The 15,542-nt window shown below is 44.5% G+C and overlaps 1 protein-coding gene across 1 annotated transcript; it reads right to left on the bottom strand.

Moving 5' to 3' along the window:
* Positions 1 to 316: 316 nt before the first annotated feature.
* peb (zinc finger protein pebbled) lies at positions 317 to 14,903 on the bottom strand. The gene is made up of 4 exons (XM_080275415.1): positions 14,819 to 14,903; positions 9,200 to 9,483; positions 1,586 to 5,269; positions 317 to 1,329 (listed from the first exon to the last, which is right to left on the bottom strand). The coding sequence occupies exons 1-4, from the start codon at positions 14,901 to 14,903 to the stop codon at positions 1,030 to 1,032; spliced, it is 4,353 nt and encodes a 1,450-aa protein (XP_080131541.1). The 3' UTR covers positions 317 to 1,029.
* Between the last annotated feature and the right edge of the window lie 639 nt (positions 14,904 to 15,542).

Below are 15,542 nucleotides of genomic sequence, written 5' to 3'. Positions count from 1 at the left end.
CATCCTTGCGCTGGTAACATTCCACATCTTGTTCTTGCTACCGATGAACGGCCTTACTCAGCACTGGGTTAAACTCACATTATAAACGAGCTAAACACCTCTACTTAACACCAGGTGTCTCTCCGAAGTGAGTAAAAATAGTCTGTCAGTAACCAGAGTAAAATATAAAATGGCATCAGCGTACAGATGGGGTTAAGAGTTTCGCCGCACTTGACCTCTTCTTAAAGAATGATCATGATAATTAGTTAAAAAATAAAAAATAAAAAAAGCTTAGGCACAAGAAACGAATCGATTTTGGCCCCTGATATTTGAACAAAACGTTTGAAACATTGGCAACTAAAGAAAACACTACGAGATAACAATATTTTGGCAGGTACTGTACAAGCTGTCGGTAACATCAATAATAATAACAAGTAACGTAAAAAAAAATCAACTGAAAGCATCACAGACAACAAAAGTTATGAAAAAAAAATTAAACCATTTTTCTACACCACAGAGTTGCTATTTACAGACTTATGTACAGAAACTTACTGGTGTCTAAGCGACGGGTTCTCGGGCACGTTGTCAAGGCACGAATGATTTTAAGTCTCAAGGCAAACTGTGAATGCGGATAACGAGGGAAAATTAATAAGGACACGGAAATTTATGAACAACTACCAACTATGACACTGACATTGCACTCGGCTAGGGAATGTAAAAGTACTCGTCCTAAACAGACAAAATTTTGGGCCTGTGAACGTGTACTTTATAAAAGTGTGTGAGCAGCCTACTACTGTGTGACTGAGCAAGGAGTGCACATTTATATATGTGTGGATTTAAATAAATTTGATGTTTATAAATGTGTTCTTATATACAGGTGTGCACTTCAATGTATGCATGTATGTAAGCTCGTGTCTGTGTATATACAGTAGGTGCGGCCCCAAACGGCCAGAGGGAGAGACGGACGTGAAAGTCGTGGTGCCACATCTACCGGACGCCTAGCAATATCTACCAAACTCCAAGCCACATCTACTGGACACCTAGCACCATCTACCGCACGCCTAGCAACTTGGCAGCATCGTCAGCGGACTTGGTGGTGAGAAGGCGATCAACCACGGCGCTTTTGGTACCCAGCAGGTTGGAGATAAAATCGCTGCCCTCACTCTCCTCCCGGCGTCCCTCTTCCCCGTCAGGATGGGAGGCTGGCGTAACGTCCTTATGAGCGTCCTCGGAGGTGGTGGGTGAAGATGGCGCCAGTGAAGATGTGGGCTGTGCTGTGTGGTGCTCGGAGATGTGATGCTTCAGCTCCGCCAAGCTCCAGGACCGCTGCAGACAAAACATACAGCTCACCTGTTAACACACCAACTTCGGGTTAGACTTGCACTCACTTTTACCTCACCTTATAGACATATAGCTTAAAACTCTAACACTGAAAAGTTTTAAATTTCAAGATTACACCAGCAATATGAGTTAACAAAGTCATCTGCTATACAGAATATATTACATGTGACAAGCAATGATAAACCAGGATGACTAGTTGCAACAAAATTCCTTGGTTTGTCTGGACGTGAACCCAGAGGGCCACAAAAAAACAACTAGAACTGACCTTTTCTGTAGTTATGGAGTCAGGGACGGGCGAAGGGGGGTCATTGTTGTTGTCTGGTGTGGCAGGATCGGTGTTGATGGCTCGTGAGGCATGTTCAGGGTGGTTCTGTTTCAAGTGTCGCAACGCTGCCTCACGCGTGGCCAGTGGCGCCTCACACACATGGCACCTGAAGGGCCTCGTGTCATCTCGTGGCACGGCTGTATCACTTGCTTTCTCATGTTTGAACATTTCGTGCTTCCGGAGGCTTTCTAGGTTGGTAAAAGCTGCACCAGGGCACTTGGCACAGCAGTATGGACGATCACTTCCAACTGTGTGTGGAGAGTCTGGGTGTTTGCGCAGGAGGTGGCGATCACAGTTGGACTTGGTGGTGAAGGGGAAGTGGCACACTGGGCACGAGTATGGTTTCTGACCAGTGTGTGTCCTGATGTGTCGTACTAGTGAGCTTGACCAAGGGAATTTTCTAGAACAGAAGGGACACTTTTGCTTCTGTGGGGCAGATGAGTAGGCGCTGCGTCGCCCTTCCTCGGCTTGTGAGGTGGAGGAGGCGGAGTCTTCCTCCTCTGCCACATCCTCCTCCCCCTCACTCCCGAAAAAAGGAAAGCTTTGACTTGCGGTGGACAGCAGTTTATGGACACTAGCCAAGTCTGTCCCACACTCTTCCTGCGCCTGATCCTCACTTTCTTCCCCTCTTTCATCTTCCTCTTCTTCCTCTTCCTCCTCCCCTTCTTCAGGTTCATCATCAATTATCAGGTCTGTGTCATCCTCCTCTTTTCTGGGCTCATCTCGCTCTTCAGCTGCCTCCTTTTCGATCTTAGTGATAAGTTGCTCCCTAACGGCTTCTGAGATTGTAGTGTGTACACAAGGGTTTGCAGGGGCGTCTTGGTCTGCCCTGGGTGTTGCTGCCCCTCGAGGTCGGTGCTGCCAAACATCTGGATGCTGCTGCTTCATATGTCTCTCCATATTGGACCTGAGAGTAAAGCCCTTGTCACAGATGTTGCACCGCCACGGACGCTCAGTTCGGTATCGTCGCTGCTTGGGCTTCTTCATGAGAACTGAGTTACGCATAGTGAAGTGCATAACATCTTCCTCACCAGGTTTACTGGTAACTGGACTGGCTTGGGTCTCAGGCTGGGATGGTTCTTCTGCCTTGGACTCTGCGGCACGCAAGTCTGGTCGAGGGATCCGCAGGTGATGCCGACGTGCAGCAGCCAAGGCCAAAGTGGAGAGAGGGAATGAGGGTGAGGCAGTGGGCAGGAAGGATGGAGCACTTCCCAGGAGTCCACCACCAGACGTAAACTGTAACCCACGCTTTATCTTCTCTTGGTACTCTTCCAGCAATGAGGAGTCAAACTGTGTCCTCATACCATAGGGATCTATTAAGAGTTGTGGGTACTGAGCCTGGTGAAAAGTGCCACTAAAAGGAAGAGGCTGGGGGTACAGAGGGAACGGAGGACGTGGGATCTTCAATACTTCTGCATGTCCTTCAATGGAGGGTTCTGGAGACTTACTTCTACTGCCAGCATCCCTCTCTTTTTCATCTTCCTCTTCCTCCCGTCGTGGCTTTGAAAGATCTTCTGGTTCCTCTTGCTCTGTCTTCACCTCGCTTTCCTCCACATCCACCTCTTCCTCCTCATCACCTCCAGTTTCTCTCTTGGAACTCATGCTAAGATCAAGTGGAGCCTCATCAGTTTCTGGGATGGCAGATGGTCGAGGCGTAAGGGGACGGGAGGGAATCAAAGGTGGGATATGAACGGGTTTATGAGGGAAGGGCATTGGGAGGGCAGGGGGTGGTGGAGGGTGGGGGGCAGTGAGGGGCATTGCCATAGGTAGCTTGGAGAAGTTGAGAAGCGTCTCAACTGGTGTGAGGTCTGGGTGATCATGTGGGTCGTCTCCTCCTCGTGCCACCACCAGGGTCTTCAGTGTGGGTCCCGATGCTGCCTCAGAGTGCTGCTGGATGACATGGCGCATCACATCGTTCTCTGAGGTGAAGGCACCACCACACAGTCGACATGAGAAGGGCTTGGTGAGGCCTTCAGGGTGTGAGGAGCGCATATGGTCTCGCAGAACAGAACGTGCCTTGCAGTCGATGTGGCAGATATGGCAGACTGTGTCCAGTGTGTGTTCACCTCCTCCACTATCTTCTTGTGGATGGAAGTTCATGCACATCTTCACCTCCTCCCTTGACTGGCGGCCATGGATGTTTTTAATGTGGCGTTCACAGTTAGCCTTGGTGGTGAAGGCTAAGTTGCATAGGGTACATTCATAGGGTGTGTCTCCTTTGTGGCTCTTCATGTGTTCTTTAAGCGTGTTCTTATCATTGCTGAAGAATGAGCACAGGTTGCAACGGTAAGGTGGAGCTAGCATATGCACCAGGTTGTGAGACTTTAGTTTACGTAGGTTAGCAAAGATCTCTTTACACAGGCGGCATGGGTACTGGCCATTCAATTTCATGTCACGGTAACCTCTTGCAAACTGTTCATCATGGGAAAGTAACGATGCCGAGGTCACGAGGGGGGAAACTGGGGTAGTGGCAGAAGGTGCAGTAGTTGTACCAGCAGTTGGGTGCTCCGGCGATGCCTTAGCAGAGTCGGCAGGCGCTGGTGAATGATGACCCGAGGGAGGCGGCCCTATTGGCGGTCTGAGGCCACCTGCAAGCAGTGAGTTATCTTTGACAGTGACGGGCACAGGAGGTTCACGGCTCTGCTTGTTAAGAAGATCGAGAACTGCGAGAAAACTCTCCTTGCGTGGCTGTGGCTCCTCCCCCAGGTGGCGCTGGTGGTGGTGTGCCAGCTGGGCCACGTTTGAGAAAGTTAGGTCACAGCCTGAACACCGTAAAGGAGGTATGGTGGCTGCACTGTGCTCTCGCATGTGCAGCAGCCAAGAGTTTGCGTGTGGGAAGGTGACGGGACACAGGTGGCAGCGATGGACACCAACTCCCTCGTTTCCGGCTTCTTGCTGTTGCTGTTGTTGCTTGCTGGATGCCTCACACACCTCTCTGGCAATAAGTGGAAACTTGGAAGTGGAAAAATCTGTTTGTGTGAGATGAAGTTGTGGAGGTGAGGCAGCAGTAGGGTGTACCATTGAGTTGTGGAGGTGAAGGGCACGGTAGTTCTTGAAGGCAACCTGGCAGGAAGAACAGCTGACTTGATACTCTGGGTGCTGCTGCTCGACATGCTGCTCCAGGGCATGCTGACTACCCTGCTCCACCCCACACGCTGGACACGCTAACTCCTCACCATCATCCACTCGCACAACTTTGGCAGGAACAGCCGGCTCGTCATCCTCATGCGGTCGCTTGTAAGGAGAAGCTGGACTCTCCTCTGAACCCAAGTCGCTTTCTCCTGTATCGGAACCAGGGCTACCACCACTGCCACCACCTCCATTGCGGTAATGTCCTCGGATGTGCCGGTGCATGTTGCCGTTGGTTGTGAAGTGAGTGCCGCAGATGTGGCAGCGGAAGGGTCTCTCCCCAGAGTGTACCAGCATGTGTCGATCCAGTGAGCTGTTGCTGCTGAGTTGCTTGCTGCAGATGCCACAGCAGTACACTTTGGTTCCGTTGTCTGTCTCCAAGATGTGATTGTGTTTCCTGATGTGCTGTGTGAAATCGTGCTGTGAGGGGAGCACTTCCTGACACACTGGGCACGCAAAACTGCCCTCTCCTTCACCCTCGCTCCCGCACTCAGTCTGCAACGAGGAAAACAGGAGAGTTAGTGTCTGGCGGCTACCACATTGACCCCCGACCCCCACCACCACATTCACGACAGACGGAAAGCGCGCCCTCCCTCCCACTCCCCTCCCCCCCCACTCCAAACCCTCCCTCTCTCCTTGCACACCTCTCTCGCTCCTTCCCCTCGTCCACGCCTTTCTGCCTGCCTCCCTCCTTCCATCCACACACCACTACCCGCTCTCCCTCACACCTTCTTCCTCCCCTTTCCACACCACCTTTTTCCTTTCACCACCTCCTTTCCTTCCTTTCTCCCTCCATACCCTCTCTCTCTCTCCTTCGATCCCTCCACTCCCTGTCTTCTTAGCTCCCTCCATTCATGTACTACCTCTTTCTCTCCCCCCCTCCCAGCCCTCTCTCCCCTCCACACCTGCCGCACTCTCAATGGTTGTTTTGATGACCAGCTCAACTTCACGCCGTACAATACTCCCTACACTACAGGATCACTGTTCACAAAATTCGATCAATTCCCTGGCATATCTTTAGCATTTCCTTTTGCACGAAGGACAACTAAAAGAATGTAAAATCTTTCCACAGTTCCTGCAGAAAACACATCTCAGTTGCGAGGGGAAATGTTTCACAAGTTACTTTGCAAATCTCAGGAAAGGTAATACAAATAATACAAACATACTCAAAAGCACTATAAAAGATTGTGAAATGCTACAGGAACACAAGACATTAATAAAAATAAAGGAAAAGAAAAGACATACATACATAAATAGACACATACATAGGGCTATAAATGATTTTATATTCAGTATATATAATTACACATAATTTCGTATATGATTACATATTATATATACATATACATATACAGTATATATATATATATATATATATATATATATATATATATATATATATATATATATATATATATATATATATACACGTGTGTATCACAGAGAGAGCGGGAAAGGGGGGGTTAGGTGAAGGAAGATTAGGAAAAGTAGAAGGAGACGGGGATAGGTGAGAGGGTGAATTGAGAGAAGGGGAAGAGGTTAACTGAAGGGTGGGAGGTAGGTAGCGTAAAGGGAGAGCGGGTTAGGTGAAGGGGTGGGTTAGATGATAGGGGAAAGTTAAGAGGCAGGAAGGGCGTTAGATGAACTGGATGGAGTTAGGGGGGTGGGTTAAGAGACAGGGGGGTGGGTTATGTGAAGGGAAGGGAGAAAAGGAGGCAAAGAATTTCAACCCCCTTGAGGCAAGGAAAGGAGAGAGAGAGACCACACCCACCACTCACCAACACCCAGCTCTACACACTAACACAAACACACAGGCATAAACAGAACTTTAGACACCATTACAAACACATTAACGATCGAAACACATACACACACACCGAACTTTTGGTACATACACACACACACACACACACACACACACACACACACACACACACACACACAGTCCACTTGAATCTATTACACTAAGGGCAGGTTTAGGAGGAAAGAGGAAGGGTATCAAACAGAGCAGAGATTCCAGTCAGGTAAGATAAAGATAAGGAGAAAAGAGGACAATAAGAACAGAGTATAAAAGTTCAGTTTCAAAATATCAGTCAGTCAGAAAAGGTAGAGGAAAGAATGGGAAACGTAACTAATAAAAACTGACAGGTAACTCCCAATATCAGTGCCACAACAAGAAGGCGTCCCTCTCCAGCGCTAGACAGAGTAAAAAGGGAGAGAAATCAACAAAGCTAGGAGAGGAAAAATCTTAATGAATCTAGTTCAGAGGATACATAATGGATGGTTCCGGTGAAGTAAAAGAGAGGAAGGAAGGGATGAAATTACCACAGTTTTCCCAAGATTCTTACTAGTACACTGTCGTCATCACACCTCTGGGAAGTGCGCGCGCACACACACACACACACACACACACACACACATTCCAGTCTCTCTCTCTCTCTCTCTCTCATTTGCTAATATATATATATATATATATATATATACTGTGCACATATATCTACATATATATTACACTTTCATTCCTGTTGTACAGCGACAATGACCTACGTCGTTGCGCTGTCAAGATCTTTTAGTGCAACAAATTTCTCTCTCTCTCTCTCTCTCGGGACAGAAAGTTGTGTCACCGTGATGAAAGTCGTGTAGTGGGGGGAAGCGGGATAATTCTGTAGACCCCTGTCATTTATGTGGTTTTCAAAGCAGGGTTGGCCCAACTGGATTTCTTGTTTATTTTAATCATTTCACCAGTATGCTTAAGTCACTGAGTTATTTCAGTGAGTTCCGCCATTTCCTTTGCAACTATTAATCTTTTTTATTTCTCTCGTTACCAAGACGATTTTATTCACTTTACGAGCGACTTTATTGATGATATTTTCCAGCGAGTTTTCATCGCTGCTATTGGTTACAGTGTATCTATTCTTATCAAACTGCTATTAAACTTCGGCCGCAAAGCACTTCACTATGCATTACACCACTATACTTCAGTTAACCCTTTAAGTGCAATTATTTTCTTCCATTCTTCCCTATAAGTCGCAGCGCAACACTTTTCTCTTGCAATAGGATGACACTGTTCACTAATCCACACCAATATACACCTTACCACACCAATACACAAGGATTAAAAGAAGATGTAGGAGGCCAGGTGTGTGTGTGTGTGTGTGTGTGTGTGTGTGTGTGTGTGTGTGTGTGTGTGTGTGTGTGTGTGTGTGTGTGTGTGTGTGAAGGCAGGTGACATGCATGAGGCAGTGAGGCACGATAACCCAAGAACATCAACAATATTGAGTGAAATCCACATCAATAAACACCTTACCATGCTACTGCACATGGGTAAAAGGCAAGTATTTATATGTAGGCAGGTGTAAGAGACAGGCAGGTGTGTGTAGGCAGGTGCTGAGGCTGAGTGAGACAGGGTGAGGGAGGAGTGGAGGCAAGGTGAGGCAGTGTGTGGTACCAGCCCCCTTCAACACCACCAATGGAGTGAATAGTGACCGTCAGTGACCACCCAGCGCTAGGAAATGGGGAGAAGGGTCTGAGGAGGGGAGGAAACGGGGAAGATTTTAGGGGGAGGGGGATAGAAAGGAGGGGAAGGAAGAGCGGGAGGAGGTGAGGGGAGAAGGAGGTAAGGAAAAGAGGAGTGGAGGGGGGTAATAGAGAGAGAGGAAAGAATTTGGAAGATGAAGAAGGGTTGAATGAGGGAAGAACAGAAAGGTATGAATGAAGAAAAGAGTGGAAGGAAGCTGAGTAAGAAGCATGGGAAAGAAATACGAAAACACTCATGGAGAACATATCCTGAGGCAGAAGGTGAGAAAAACGATATATATATATATATATATATATATATATATATATATATATATATATATATATATATAAAGACCAAGACAAAACGACAGAACGAAAAGCAAGGAAAATACTGTAGAAAACGAGAACAGGCAAGAAGTACTACGACGCTAAAATCTTGTTTATAAACGTCTGCTATATAACTGCAAGAAATAAAAAATTATACTAGGCCGATAACGGGCAAGAAGGCACGTTTAACATTAACACTTTCATTTTGATGACGCACTGCTGCTGCCTGCAGACGATTTTATTCAACACAGGAAAGACTTCTTGTATTGAAGGAGCAAATCAAGGCTATAAACCGCCTCCAAAGTATACAACATAAACTCAACAAAATGGCCTACATTTGATAGCAGTGTTACAGCACAGAAAACTACGTCATCGAAGTGAAGCTATTTCAAAATATGTAACAGAGTGAAATAGTCAAGAGATAAGAAAATGTAAAACTGCGCCATTGGTGAGCATGGGTTGCCGAGAGACAAGGAGAATTAAAAAAAAAAAAAAAAAAAAAAAAAAAAAAAATCATGGAAGTGAAGTGGCTTGAAGATACAGTGTTTGGTAGGGTTATCAAGATTGGTCCTTACTTACCTCCACCTTGTGTACTTTGGCTGCCTTCCTCTTCTTGGCCCCGGACAAGTGATCCTCGCCTCTCCCATTGGCCAACTGAAGCTCGGCCGCTCTCTGATTGGACGGCTCGGTGGCCATGTGGGCGGAGTCCGGGGTGGGGGGTGCCTCTGGGGAAGGGGGGGTGGAGCCTTGCGTCGAGGGAGGGCGGGGGTCGCACAAGGGGGAGGAGCCTGGGGGGGTCAGCGTGCCCTTGGGTTCCGGAGACGCCGCTGCAGCCGCCATGTGTGGTGTGGTGGTGGTGGGACCTGAGGGCAACACTGTAACTTAGATTTACCACCCACAGGAAGACGTGTAGCCGGATCTGAAAGAGCTCGTTCATTATTTCCTTTTCGTTGTCACAAGACCTGCAGGCCACACAATAACTTAGATTTCACTCAACTCAGAGTCTAAAAATTTGTTGTACTACTTCCAAATGCATCATGTGTGTTGTTGATTGATGTGCGGGCAACCCACACATAAACAACGGCACCTGCAGTAACTTACGGTTTCATAGCTACTGACTTTCTTCAACTTAAAAGCTGTATTCTAGGTGGCTTGAAAGGTGTCGTCGAACCTCATCCTCCAGGATTTATCTTACCCACTGTCAGGCGAATTACCCACCCTACACGGAAAACAGACAGACAAAGCCAAAAGTGGTAGTGACGATAATCTGAATATTCTCTTGCATGTTACTTATGCTGTTTTAACACCGACATAATCTTTATTAGTGAAATACAACAAGGAATTAAGATGCAACAGGCTAAATATACAGCTAAGGAGGGTGTGATACCAAAATTCGACAGGCAAAAAAATCTATTTTAACAAGCTCGAGGACCGAACTGTCGTTTCCCACAGATTCTGCGGTACCATATGCAATAAAAATTGGCCTGGATGAGGCGTTAAGACGTCTTATTTCCTAATATGAACACGAGGTTTGACTGTGAGCAAGATAGCTTTTCCTCATAAAGCTACCGAACGCTTTTTAACCTAACGAGAGGGAACAGTGACGTTAAAAATAAACTCAGACCAATTCATCAAAACACATCACTGCTATGAAGGCTTGCTTATCGTAAAAACTGGTGAGAATCCTCGTTAAACCTCTCTCTCTCTCTCTCTCTCACACACACACACACACACACACACACACACACACACACAAGCTTGCTTATACTATTTCGCACACAAACTTCCCCTCACACATTCATACGGTTGATACTCCTCTACAAGGTACACATCATTTCCTACTGCCCGTCATACTTCCTCGAACACTTATGTCTGTCACACTCTCGCACACACTTCCATCACAGACATCTCTTTCACTGCCGCATACTTATTACATTCCCATCACATTCACTTGCACACTCCACTCATCTCTGATCACAATGACGTTCACATTTTACACATCAACATCACACTGACCTTCACAATGAACACGTTTCTATCACACCGGCAAAATGTACACTATCATCATCATCATCATCCTACCTCATATGCCCACCATGAACAAATATGCCGTAAACACCCTATCACACTGTCTTTCACACCCCATATCACACTAATTCGCACACTTCTTATTCACAAACCCTCAATACAAGAATAATTACTGAAAATAATTACACATTCTTCAAAACATTTAGAGATCTGAGCTAGAATTCCAAAAACAGCAAAACTTCAATTAAATCATACACAGCATTAAGCCAAGCCGCACATTCACGAGAGAGAGAGAGAGAGAGAGAGAGAGAGAGAGAGAGAACGCTTAAAACATCTAATCCTCTTCAGTACGATAATGTTTCGTTTAATACACTTGTTACCGCCGGATGATCTTATACAATTATCTGGATATCAAGTAATCTCACGAATCGCATGAACTCGACTATAATTCACTTCATAAATCAATCACTCATCTTAAACTTTCAGAAATAACAAGTAACTTCATTCCCATCTAACACGTATAATTTTATAAGCTTAACAAAATCGCTGTCACAATTCAAGCTTCCCGATTTATTTTTCACTATCATCCCCAGAACATGCACGCAGCTTAATCTCAACTTATCTTGCGGTTTAGTGAAGATGAAGTATATATCCTGCAATATAAAGATAAGACAAATGTTGCATCACGGGGAAAGGTATGCTACAGAAACATAATTTTGAACTCAGATCTATTAAACCCAGGAAATATCTACACTACCTGATATACAAGCAAGAAGTCATTTATATTAACCTCTGCCGTGATTAAAGTGCATTTCCGACAGAATTTGTGAATTACGTACAAGTTCATTTATCAAACCTGCGCATATGTAGATGAGGCTAATTTCTTATATCAGTGCTTAATTAGGTATGAAGTAATAATATTAAACCGGGCAATGATTAGTTATACGATATATATAAATTTACCGTCACTATTAGGCATTTAACACAATAATTATCTCAATTTTCACTTCCACCTCCACCACTCCCTAATTACCTAACACCACCACACCTGCACGCCACCACGTAATCACAGGGCCGTATTCCAAGAAGCGATGGAGATTTAGTAACACCTCTTGCTGAGCGATTTATTCTGCACGTTACACCTGGATATTCTCTTGTACGCTACTGATGCAAACTGTATCGACACTGAAACGAAACAATTTAACGAATGCTAAGGTGCAATATGCAAAATAAATCGCTAATGAAGAGGTGCTACGACGTCTCCTATGCCGCTTATAATATGGCCATTAGGTCCATCACCACACACACACTCCTCCATCACAACGACACAATCACCACCATCACTTCTCCATCGCCACGACACACTCACCAGAAATTCTCCCCTCCTTCAGCACCATACACACACACTCTTCTACTCGCGTGCATTAGGCTTTTTTAACACATCATCAGCGATCTATTTTGCACATTGGCCTACATATTCAACACAGCTTTTCAATATAGGCTTAATATTCGCTTATTTATATATTATAGCTTTTTAATCTGGCATCGATTATCCAAATACTACATATGATATTATGAAGGGACGGGAAGAAACTAATATGGAAGAGGTGCCAACTTCTCTTCAGCTGACTGGAAAGGTTACAACACTAACATTTCATCTCAGCACCTCATTCTTAACACCTCACATTTACCTCATCTCGCATCACCTCACACTTTTACCTGTTTTCATACCCCTACTTTTCTTAACTCTCATCTCAAAGTTTCTCATTCCTTAAACTCTCACCTCACAAGAGTTTGACTCACATTTCACGCTCACTTCCCCCTACTACCTCTCCCTCATCCCCCCGCCTCTCTCTCTCTCTCTCTCTCTCTCTCTCTCTCCAACAGAGTCAACTCAGAAAGTGAGCAGCCCGATCAATAGACAGAACTCAATAATAATAATAATAATAATAATAATAATAATAATAATAATAATAATAGTAATAATAATAATAATAATAATATACACTAAAGACATCATCGGTCCCAGCAGTATTACAGCAATAATATACATAACTAATCATTACCAACAGCTGCATCTCAATTCATCTACGTAACCACTAATTATACCCATGCAATTAACCTCTCACCAAGCCACTCAGAATATATACAAGGTTAATGGCTCAAGCACTGACAGCCTTGGAAGAGAACAGCAACCCTTTCAGCCTCAGGACGTCGTTTTTTCAATTAATTCGTGCTATCTCCCAACGATTTTATTTTGAGCATTAGGATAAGATTTTTGAACTTTAAACCCCTTCATTAATAAGAGGATGTAGTCTATAAAAACCGTCTGGAAGTAGCAAGAAGGATAAAAATGACGTCCTTGGGGTAAAGCAGTTCACACACACCTATTGCGTCAGCTAAATATATTGTAGATGCGAGAGGAAGGTGATAGGTGAAAGGGTTAGGCAATGTTCGTGGAAGATAATCCGATACCTGGGTGATGGTGAAACAGGTGACGGTGTGGGAGATGCTGGTTGGGAAAGACATCGGAAGTTCGAATGATAAGACAGGACACAAATAATAAAGTTACCGTCAATTAAGCATCACGTTATAATTACCCATTTTGAGTAACGACAGAGAAAACTGCTGATTATACATTATTATAACCACTGACATATTAATGCCCATGTATGTGATAACAAGAATGGATTGCTAAGGATTCATAATTATCATCCATAATTAACCAGCTAATAACAGTTTCATGGCAAAGGAAGAACGGATGAAGCGTGGAATAAATACTAGTTGGAAGGCGAGATGGCTGAGAAAACCCTAATTAACTGATGAGAAAGACCAGATACAAGACCAAGGAAGTAGCAATAAGTAAGTGGATTAAGACAAGATCTTCAGTGAGTAGGAGAGGCGTGGATAAGAGGAGTCAGTAAGGGAGGAAATGAAGCAAGGGTGAGTAAATGAATGCCTGATGAGTGATAGTGCCTAATAATGAACTCAAGCATCTGGCGGCACGTAAGGAAGAGATGACTAACAAATGTGATGCTAAGCCGTAAGGATGAATTATGAAGGAGAAACAATATATGTTTGTAAGTGACTCGAGAAGACAACAAGCGTGAATGTGACGGGAATGAAAACAGGAAATGATGAGGATAAAAAACTGACTGAGACTTGAAAATGGCTTACCGATGTTGGAAAGTGAGCAGCCTGAGTGAAAGACCAGAGTGAATTATAAGAGATGTGGAAACGAGTGAGGGGAAGGCAGGAAGGAGCCAATTATGGGTGAAATTACTGAAGGAGGTGAAACATAAGTAACTTCAAGAAAGAGAGAGTGGGTGAACATTATGACTGGCGGGGTGAGTGTGAACCAACGAAGAACTGGATGGGAGATACAATAATATAGAGTGCGCTAGACTGACACTGAGCGCTGTGAGAAGTTAGGGAAGGTAATGAGTAGGGATGGCGTGCGGGTGAGAGCAAGCGAGATGAAGAACATGAAAGAGAAATGTAAGCAACCTAAAAAGTGGGGATGAAAAATACGGAGAAAACTTTAATCCAGGTGAAAACAGGTAGAATGGGAAAGGAAAGGTCGAAATCAGGGGAGGAAAGAAGCTGTGTAAGTCAGTAAGGAACCAAAGGAGTATTAGGGCAATGAAAACCCTGAGTGAACAAGAGAAAAAATGAACAAAAATTAAAAGAACAAAAATTATCAAACTAAGCCAACTATTGAATGAAATTTGCACTTTGAAATGAGTACGAATGTGAGGGAAAATGGCACAAATATGACAATAATATGCAAGCTGAGAATTTTTTTGTTTTTGAGAAAAATTTTAAATGAAAGTTAAGAGATAACAGAAACCAAGGCCGAGTGAAACCGAGTAGCCTACATACGGGAAAGGGATTTAAAAAAAAAAAAAAAAAAAAAAAGCAATAATAAGCAACTGAGGCGTGAAAATGACTCGAGAAGACAAACATGAGGGGAAAAAATGGTCGAGAAGAGGAAGATTAAAAATGAGGGCAATGACATGAGACTTGCAGGCAAAAAATAGTAAAACCAAGTACAACACTGATGGAAGGAGTGCTAGAATATGTAAAAATGGCCGGAAAACAGCGGAAAAATGAGCAACTGAGACGAAGACGAGTCAAGAAAATGAAGATGAGGAAAATGAGGGGACTTACAGATGATGCCGTCGGTTGAGGAGTGTTCAGGCGAAGGTATGACGCCGAAAATCTTGTGTCTGTATTCCTCGGCCGAGACTACCATCGCTACACGCTAAAGTTAATTAAAGCTTCAACCAAAATCACCAGAAAACAAAACAAAGTGATCTATACTACTACAAAAAATAAATAAGGGTTTGTGTATCTGGGGGGGAGGGCTAGAATTATGTATAATGGGCAAGTCTGTCTTTGGTTGGTTCCTCCGAGTGGATATTTTTAGCTTTTTCTCTTTCCCTTTAGCGCTGTTCCTCACTAAGGCACTCACTACAGGCTAAAATAGTCACTAGATGCACTAAATTTACGGAAGAACAGCGTGTACGATTCAGCTACGGACAAACATGTTCACTGGAAGCGTCTATCACCCCCTCCTCTCTCCGTAGGGTGATGTTACGAGGGAGGAAATAGCTCACTGGGCCGGGAGGAGGAGCGTGAAGTGACTAGCTCCAAGGTCTGAGAGGTACTGATGGCGCGCGGGTTCATCCCTACTTTTATACCTGCGGTCGGAGGTTGCCCATCCCATTCCTCTCCTCTCCTGCTTTTCTTCCTCTTACCTTCTTTATTCATACTTTTAAAGTATACTTCTACTCATTACTCACTTAAATCTTAACAACTGTTGACTTAAAAGGGATAACTGTCATCAAGAGTGGCAAAGAAAGCAGCTGAAAATGGTAGCTGGCAATCTAAG

This window comes from Coenobita brevimanus, chromosome 61 (assembly GCF_032717465.1).
Source record: "Coenobita brevimanus isolate Jiangsu-jjx chromosome 61, ASM3271746v2, whole genome shotgun sequence".
NCBI lineage: Eukaryota > Metazoa > Arthropoda > Malacostraca > Decapoda > Coenobitidae > Coenobita > Coenobita brevimanus.
The sequence above is the reverse complement of the archived record's forward strand: the minus strand, read 5'-3'. Positions and strand labels throughout refer to the sequence as shown.